General features: G+C 33.2%; 1 protein-coding gene across 3 annotated transcripts in view; it reads left to right on the top strand.

The window, feature by feature from the left end:
* Positions 1-9256, top strand: part of Stag2 (STAG2 cohesin complex component) — a 138448-nt gene extending 129192 nt beyond the window's left edge. For all 3 annotated transcript variants that reach the window (XM_059250391.1, XM_059250390.1, XM_059250392.1), the window contains 3 exons: positions 1197-1323; positions 3191-3268; positions 7333-9256. In XM_059250391.1, coding sequence (XP_059106374.1) covers positions 1197-1323; positions 3191-3268; positions 7333-7356 — 229 coding nt within the window. In that variant the 3' untranslated portion in view covers positions 7357-9256. The remainder of the gene's footprint in view (positions 1-1196; positions 1324-3190; positions 3269-7332) is intronic.
* Positions 9257-10120: the final 864 nt, after the last annotated feature.

Genomic DNA, 10120 nt, shown 5'->3' on the forward strand with positions numbered 1-10120 from the left:
GTTTATATCAACATATTTCTTCAGTGTACTGTAAAGGAAATACAGAATGGATTTCTGGTTTTTGATTATATGATCTGCAAAACACAGATTGCCTTTGCTTTCATTTTCACAAAAGTATAATAAAATTGTCTTTTACTATCCAGAATTATTATGCCTGACATTATCATATTTGTTCAGAAAGCCTGAATCAGATATTGTGATCCACTGTAGTGTTGTATACATTGAAACTGCTTAATTAAATAATTTAGGTTTTGGTGAGTTGTTTTGGGTATCTGAGGGATCTTTGGAAAAGAAAAGACAGTAATGTCAGCCAAACTGGAAAGCAAGAAGTCACATGCAAATTCACCACTGGGCTGCGTACTTTATGCTGATCTGGGCTAATTTGTGAACTTAGTTTATTTTCCCTGTGATTGTGTGAAAAAAAAAACCCACAACTTTTGGTCTTGATGTTATTTTTCATTTTTATGTAAATTCTTGGCTTTGAGTTTCATAGTATGGAGGAATTCAGCTTTGAGCATCAAGTGTTCATTTTTATACTAAGCAGAATTAATTCTCTTAGTGTGTACCCTTATAGCATTTGATGCATATATTGTAATGTGTATCATGTTGTCAAGTTTATCTGTTTTCCCCTAGTATATTGTAAGCTCCTTGAGGGCAGGAATCATGTTTTACTCACTTTTTTCATCCATAGGACACAATAGAAGCCTGTCATGGAGTAGGCATCATGTGAATGTGTGAGTGAATGTATGGCTGGTGTACACATTTGGCACTGAATGAATGAATGACTAATGATTAACACAGCATTATGTATAATCAGAATATATGTATTCTGAAAATGTTATTTCTTTGGTCTGTTACGTTTGTTTATTAATTTGTACCCTGCCTATTTTCAAAAAGGATTTGAGCTGTCTGCTATGTTCACATGTGGAAAATTCTCATTGAACATTGTATATGGCATATCAGAAGTAACGAACTAAATGTATTGAAGTAATGTAGAATAAACATAAATTCTTAGTGTTTTTAAACATTGAGATTTTGATGCCACTGATGACATGATTGATGCCTAATCATTCTCCCTGACCTTTAATTCCATCATTTGCCATTATACTCGAATATAGAAAGCTACATACTTGCTGCCTATATACCAATAGTCATGCCATTGGTTCAGGTCTTTACCTTGTTTTATATTTCTCTAGTCGGCGTGGTACAAGCCTAATGGAAGATGATGAAGAGCCAATTGTTGAAGATGTTATGATGTCCTCAGAAGGAAGAATTGAGGATCTTAATGAGGGAATGGACTTTGACACCATGGATATAGACTTGGTAAGAAATACCCAGAAGTAAGAATTTTTTTTTCTTGTTTAAATCCTTTGAAAATAAAGTTGATATTTCTTAGAGAAAGATTAAAAAAATAGGTTCTACAAAAAACGTTACAGTCATTTTCAGGGATTTGAGTGTATGAGAAGGGATTGAGACATGTGTGGTTGGTTGGTGAGGGTTTTAAGATCTTAGTTTGATGCATTTGTACCACATAAGAAAAAAGATTCTTCCTATAGCCAACATTTATAGTGTATATTTGTTTTCTTTAAGGTTGCTTTCAATCCATTGGCTGTTTTCAGAAAATGATTACCACAAACACACACACACACACACACACACACACACACACACACACACACACACAATCACAATTTTTTCTGGGTCAGGCACACGGAAGAGTACATGATTTAAGATTAAAGTTATGTGTTTAGATTAGCTTATTAAATGCTGATTACATGGGAAGTCTAAGGCACAATGATATTAGTTATATTCTTTTTTTTTAAAGGCAAGTTAAACTTAAACAGGCTGAATACACAGTAGGGGAACAGATTGAGTAAACAGATTTAAATAGTCTCAGCTGGGCGGTGGTGCCACATACTTTTAGTCCCAGCATTCAGGAGACAGAGGAAGGAAGATCTTGGACTTCAAAGCCAGCCTGGTCTGCAAAGCAAGTGTCAGGACAGCCAGGGCTACACAGAGAAACAAACAAAAATATACTTATTTTGAATTATCTTAAGGCATATTATTACCTTGGTTGCAAGGTTGAGCAAAAGTTTAGTTTCTGAAGGCAAGAAGTATTTTTTAAAACATTCTCACATTTTGAAATAATGAAAATCATGTATTTATATTTGAAGTTAATTTAATAATGTATAGGATTTTAAAGGACTTTATTTTGCTTATTGTAATTTGACTACAAAAGTCAAATAATACTCAATGTTTACATACTAAGTTTTGGAAAGTATTATGAGTATATTGTCATCAGTTTCTAATTTTTCATTGTTAAATATAGCATATTACATTCTTGGTAGAAACCTTTTCTTGAGGCAAACTTACATGTTAAAAGTAAAGTAAAATTTCTTGAAACATGGTTAGAGTGTATGCACTATGCTTATATATTTCATTTTGGCAACAATCTCATTCAACTTTGTGAGATAGATTGAGATGATGAAAGATATTAAAGCTTAAAAAGTTAACTTACCCAAGGAGAAGAAATCCTATAATTGGTAAAGCTGAACTTATAGCAAGCCAAGTCTCTGTGGTTGTGGTATTTAATGTACTATTGAGTATTCTTGAAAGAAAGAAGTGCTATTTACCTTTAGAGTAATTTATATATGGTTTCTTTGAAGGAAAATGATATTAGGAGAGGGAGAGGGAGAGGGAGAGAGGGAGGGAGGAAGGAGGGAGGGAGGGAGGGAGGAGGGGGTGTGGAGGGAGGGAGGTGTGTGGGTGGGTGGGTGGGTGGGGGTTTGAGACAGGGTTTCACTGTGTAACAGCCCTGGCTGTCCTGGAACTTGCTTTGTAGACCAGTCTGATCTTGAATTCAAAGAGATCCATCTGCCTCTGCCTCCCGAGTGCTGTGATTAAAGGCATGTATCACCACCCTTGGCTGATTTTTTTTTTTTTTAAGTAAAGTGAAAAATATGTTTCTGTTTTTACTTTAATAAGAATATTTTTCTAATGAAGGTCTTTATGGTTACAACCATTCTGTTTTTTTGGGGCATGGGAAGTTGGCAAGCAATGATTGAAGTATTTTGAGGTACACTTGAAAATCACATAGACTAGAGAACTAATAACATATATATGGGTATTTTTATTTACTGTCTGGTTTATAGGTATAAACAAACATCGGCTTTCTCTTTTCTTTCCTTAGCCACCATCGAAGAATAGACGGGAGAGAACAGAACTGAAGCCTGATTTCTTTGATCCAGCCTCAATTATGGATGAATCAGTAGGTTTAATTTAAATATGCCCCAGGATTTTTAAATCAAAACTTTAGGCAATGACCTGATGCAGTAGGATAAAAGGTTAAAAGTACTTTGGAATTCTTGACCAACTGGGATTTGAATGTTAAGCATTTAGACCTTTCTTAGAGGTTTGGGTTGCCTTTGATGGTTTTCAAGTGAGGGAATGATATGAATCAGAATTGTAGGTCAGCAAGAATTCTTTGGCAGAATAAGGGGAATAATTATAATATAAAGGTATGGTGACAACTGATAACATAACTGAGAGTGTTAGCACACACCTGTTATTACTGCACTTTGGATGCTGAAAGAGGATCATGAGTTCAAGGCCAATGTTGACCACACTGTCTCAAAAAGAAAAAATAAATACCCAAATAAGGGTTTTGCTAATGAAGAGTGAGATTGAGACACCTAGAATATAATATTTTTGCTGATCTCCCCAGATAGGTATTTTATTCTCTGTTCTTTTAATACTTCATGCATACTTTCATTGGGATAATTACCATACTGGAATAGTGAGATAGGTTGGAGCAGTGGCAATTCTCTTCATTTTGAGTTCTGCCTAATATAATGATTAGTTTTGTCAAATAATTTGCATGTCTTTCCATCTTACTTACCCATTCATACTGCTTCCTTACCTAACATGGGTAACTATTGCTCTATCCTCTGAGGTAGGATTATTTTCCACTTACTTTACATTTCCTTGCCTTGGTTGACCTTATAATATGCTTTCAGACAGATGTTGGAAATGTTTTGACAAACCAGGTCATATACTAACGTAGTTGATTGTTTGACATGAAAGCTTTACAGAGAAGCACATACACATACCTTTGAACAGAGCATCTTATTTATTTAGTATGTGGTGCTAGGAGTTGAAGGTGGGCCTCACACATTCTACACAGTTGCCTTACCACTGAGCTATATCCTCGGCCTTTTAAAGAAGAGATCTTTTTAAAATCATTCATTCTCAATTTCTGATGTAGTTGAGTCATCCAGAGATCTTGTAAAAATACAACTAGGTTTTTATTTTTGAAGGTCTGAAGTGTGGCCTGAGATTATGCATCTTTAGCAAGTGCTATTGATGCTTCATGACTGCGGACATCTTTGAATACATAGCTCTATAGTAAGAGGCAACCTGACCTACCCATAATTCTATAGTTTAAATGTATATTGAATTATATGGCATTTAAATGTATTTAAAAGTATCAGTATTAATTTGATAGTAGTTATTGCCATCTCAACTAAAACTAAAATCAGTTCTAATTTGTGTCAAATACCAAGAAATGTGATTAGGAAGTTGAAAAGATAAAGTATAGTCAAAATTGTTGGGGTAGCTAGAGCTTTTCACTTTTTTCCATGTATTTATATAGTGCCATTTGTTTCCTTCATAACATACTATGGGTACAAAAAGATGTTTGTCAGAGTACTAAAAGAATGAAACAGCCGTAGAAACTGTACCCATCGACATTTAACATGTAGAGAAAACTACAAGTTGATGATGTAAAAAGAAATGGGGAACCAATATTTGTATTACTACAACTTTATCACATCTGATGAATATTGGAAATGGGTAGTAGACTTGGTTAATTTGATAATATTTTAGATGCCTGTGATAATGAAATAAGGAAATGAGCACATATGCCCATATCTATGTAATTTTATAGCATTGCCACATGATGGCAGCAGTCACATAACTGAGTGCTTAAGTTAGCTTTTAAGTTTTGGGTACCTTTAGAAGTCTTAGACTCTTTATTTTAAATTTTCATGACTTTAAAAGATATCTTTGTAGTTCATAGTGTCTTAATCATAATGTAAGAAACAGGATTACTTGAAGATACTAAATTTTAAAAAAAATCTGTCTTCTTACAGTAAATACAGAATAATCTAACCTATGATAAATGCCACCAAAATAGTAAAACTGGAATTTGAATCCCTTTAATGCCAGTTCTAAGATTCTCTAATTCTAAGTGAAGTAACTCAAAGCACTTAATAGATAGATACATCATGCTACTTCTAAACAAATCCCAACTATCGTTTGGGAGATGATTTTCACATTGTCTAGGAATGGTAGTATACGAACTATGAGAATATCATTTTGGAGTTGCATACACATAGGATTCTAGTTTAATAATATAGTTGGTTTCATACCGGGAAACAAAATTGGTTTATCTCCTGTGACATGGTAATTTTCCTGCCAGTATTTGCATAACACTTCAAAGTTTAATATTTGTACTTTGAAATACAAGCTCAAGTATTTATTAATGTTGGCATCAGAAGTAGGTATAATGAGTTAACTCAGAAAATAGTGTCACTTGTGTTAAGTTTCTCTTACTACAATTATCTGTAAGCATAAAATTCGAAAAGGAGAGCTCAATATAATGAAGCTAATTTAATATTCTAATTGGGAAATCTGGGTGTGAGTCAGTGTGTATAAAACAAAATGAATGTCGGCTGTTTGGGTAATTTTAGATTAGCTACTGTGTTTGAAAAATACCTGAGATCATAGTGTCACTCTACATTAAAATTTGAATACTGGGTTGGAGAGGTGGCTCAGTGGTTAAGAGCATTTGCTGTTCTTCCAGAGGACCTAGGTCCAATTCCCAGCACATGGATGGTGGTCCACAACTGCCTATAACTCTGTTCCATGGAATTTGATGCCTTTTACGGGCCTTCACAGACATGGCATTCATGTGGTACACATATATACATGCAGGCAAAATACACAGACAAATATTTTACCTTTTCTTCAGTAATTAGAGCTCTACTAACTCAAAGTCATAGAGTATTTTGGCTAGAAGACACTTGTAAACATCATCTGGCCTCTTTAATGGAAACATTCTAACCTCCCAAGTCTTGACTAAACAATAAGAGAACCCTGAGACTTCTTAGAGAAGCAGGAAGGAAAAGGAATGAAAAGTTGTGATTAATGGAGAATGTGTGACTCTTTTTTGTTTTCATTACTGGAGAGTCCACACACTTTACTTGATAATTTGCTACAAGACATTGATTTCCTTTTGATTAAAAATAAACAGGAGAACAGTCATGAGGAGGCTGAACCCTTAGTGATCTCACTCTCATTTCCTTCTGGGTTTGCTAGCCAGTCTTGTTTACTCATTTACAGTAATCTTAAGTTTTGCTTAATTGGTTTAATAAGTGGTAGAATTTTAATAGAAACATTTAACACAATATGTACAGTAAAAGTTATGTGCTGCTTTAATTAAAAGGGTGGAGTTATTCCATTTTAGTGACAAATAATTATCAAATTTTGCCTACTAATCTTTTTGTAACTGGAATGCATAAGAAATAAAAGTACCTGTATAGCTGGGCAGTGGTGGCGCACGCCTTTAATCCCAGCACTTGGGATACAGAGGCAGGCGAATCTCTGAGTTCAAGGCCAGCCTGGTCTATAAAGTTAGTTCCAGGACAGCCAGGGCTACACAGAGAAATCATGTCTTGAAAAACAAAAACCAAAACAAACAAAAAAAAAGAAGTACCAGTATAACTCAGTTTGCTCAGATTTCACCTTAGTTGTTTTCTTAAAATTTATACTTCTGTTCATTAACACAGAACAGATTTTTCTAATGAAATTTTTTTAGTTTTTACGTAACTACTGTTCTGGATTTTTGTTTTTATTTATTTATTTGGCCTTCATGTTCAGATATATGCTTGTTTAAAAAACCAAAAAAAAAAAAAAAAACCTACCCACTTATGGCTAAGTTCATAAGACTTTCTTAAATTCTTTCCAGTAAACCCTTGCTGGATGGATATGTAGGGAAGTACATTTATTTGTTCATTCAACAGGTGCTGAGTTCAGGCTTTAGGGGATTATATAACAATCATGAGTTAATTGACATCTTAATGAATACTAGTGGTATTTTATTATTTATTAATGATCACTTTATTTTTGTAATTATATATCTGACGAGATGTTTTCATAGTAGTTTTATTAGTATTTTATTTAATATAACTGATAAAGTGTTGTAATATTTACAGATTTTATTAAGAGATGAATGACTATTTTAACGAGATTTTTTTTTCTCTCTCTCATTAGGTTCTTGGGGTGTCAATGTTTTAATACCAGTACACATTTAAATCTGTGGTGAAGTCATTTTCTAAGTGGAAGAGGAAATTTTAAAAATAAAGTGTGGTAGATACAGTGAAATTCTGTACAGATTTTTCTCTAAGGAGAATATAACATGCTTATGCTTACCAAGATGAAGTGCATTGAGGGGCAGTTTTGTTTGCCTGAAAAAAAAGTAAAGGACAAGTAAACAATTTGATGATAAGCTACAGTTTTTCTTAGAAAGTAAATATTTTATTTATGCGCTGTTAGTTGGCTTTTAAATGAATTATTTCATGCTTTTTTAAAAAAATATAACAATCTGAAGAAGTATTTGGTACAGATAAGAATCTTCTCACATTTATTTACTGGTTGTACTAAATAATGATGACCTCTGCTGGATTTCTGTTTACATCCATGAAACAAAAGTTAAGGATGGATTTATTCCCTGACCCCGAAATTGTAGGATAGAATTGTTTTTAGCATTCAAAATTTAAATGCTTAAAACATCAATCAACAAAACTTTGTTTTAAATGTTGTAATTGTGGAAAAAAGTTAAACTTATAAGCAGAACTTTTACAATTTTTTCATCTAAAATGTATTTTAAGATATTTTTAAAATCCAAGAGCTTCTGTATACTTTTCAGAAATATCCAGATGCAGTGAACTGCCAGAAGGTAGCCAGTCTCAAACATGCTTATCCCATATCAGCCCTGAAAGTTTGCTTGTCCTTTAAGATAAAAATGTAATGTTGTGATATTCCTTCCAGTAGTGCCACTGTATTTTGTCTCCAAATAAAAGAAGCTTATTGTAGTATGTTTGCAGAAAAATTCTAAACAAAAATTATACAGCTTATTAGAGTGTGGGAATAGGGATCTAAATTTTAAATAAAATTATATATATATATAAATTGGTGCTGATTTTATAATTGCGCAGTTTGTTTAGTTTTTTCTTACTTTTAAATTCCAACTTAAAATTATGAGGTTTCAGAAATATATTGAAAGTTTAACAATGTTTAAAAATAGAAAAGCATGACTGTTCATGCTTTAAAATGATTTTTAAATTTGTATTTTATATTGTTTTATCTATCTGTCTTTGCAAGCAGTCTTCAGGTTAAAGATACTTCTAACAGGTTACAGTACATTTCCTCTGTATGTAAATTAGATGGGATAATAGAATTCATAACCCATAATATTCTTTGAAAGCTAAGCTTTAAACTTCATTTTATGTCCTTTCACAAATGAATTAGTTTAAAACAGAAAGTGGCCACTTGCCATTTTGACATCAACTCATTTTGCGAGGCTTAGGCAGCTAGACATCGTTTAAAACAAAATATTAACTTATATTACATGTCTATCTATCTTTTGTCAGTCGTCTCTCAGTTCTTGAGGTATATTATTTTAATCATTCCATGCCTTAATATGCTTGCAATACAAGAATATCTTCAGATGTGTGGATACCAAAAGGCTTCTGGTTTTTCGAGTCAGGAAATCAACAAGCATTGGGCTGTGGTAGCCAAAAAACCATAGGTTAGCTGAAAGACCGCAAAATACACTTATTTTATTAATTCATGGTTAACGAATAAAACCAGACTTGTCTAACATACTTTCCATCAACAAACATTGTTATGTGCAAACGTATTGCATATGTTCTTTTACACACCACTGCATTTCCTAGAACTGCTGAGAGGACTGTATATATGATTTTAAACCTAAGGTGATTTTTTTTCTCACTCTTGAAAGGAGTACTTCTTTGTGAAAGCAGTTCTTACAGCTTTGTTTTCAACCAGCTAAAAATGTTTTATATATTACTCTAACCTGTTGTCCTCCACATTCTATTGTCCTAATTGTACTGTTTTCTGATTTGTATTTATGTCTTGAGACAGTAACTTTTTGAATAAAAATAAACCTACAGTATGTTGTATGCTTTATCTCTTGTAATCGAAAGGGGAGGGTAATTCTAAATGCTTTACAAAGTATATCTATTATCACGCTTTAATTTGTTTGAGTGGGATTATTTATAGAACAAATCATTAGATTATATTTTTAATAAATCAGCATATATTTTTAAATGTGACTAAATCCCTAGTTGGGTTGTTTGCAATAGAAACCTGTAACTATCATTGCTTTCATTTTTATCTGGTATAGGTTAAACAGACTTTGAAATGCCTGCATTGTTCATTCAGGATATATTTGAATGCCTACTGTGCCAGATGTGTGAAAAAGTTTTTCCCCTCACAGTTAAATGTAAGAAATAAAAGCATTAAGTTTGAAATAAGTGCTAGGACAAAAATCCCGGAAGGAGTCCTGTTTTAATGAAATCTATTTTGGATAATGGGCTCATGATGTGGCAGTAAAAGCCAGCATTTGAAGAAGAATTTATTATTGAAAAGTGTGTCTTCTGTGTGATAAAATTTGCATTGCACTCCTTTAAAAGTTCTCACTGTCAGTATACATTGTTCATTTTCATTGATTTGTAAATCGTACAAGGAGTCTTTTGTCATCAGTGGTCCTGAACTAAACCTGCAAAATGGTAGGTAATATTGCTGGCCGTTGTTTTAAGGAGTTTATATGACTCACAAATCTTCATGACATGAGATATGTTATTATCCCCCACCTCCTTCTTTTTACAGATCAAGAGGAGGTGAAGAAAATGAGTCACAGCAAAGTTAGCAAATCCTATACAAGGATGAATGGGTAATGAGTGATGGGGCTGGTGTTCAGACCCAGACTGGGTTATGTCTCACAAACTATTGAAACTGATATTGAGAAATGTGTGTA

This window comes from Peromyscus eremicus, chromosome X (assembly GCF_949786415.1).
Source record: "Peromyscus eremicus chromosome X, PerEre_H2_v1, whole genome shotgun sequence".
NCBI classification, from domain to species: Eukaryota; Metazoa; Chordata; class Mammalia; order Rodentia; family Cricetidae; genus Peromyscus; species Peromyscus eremicus.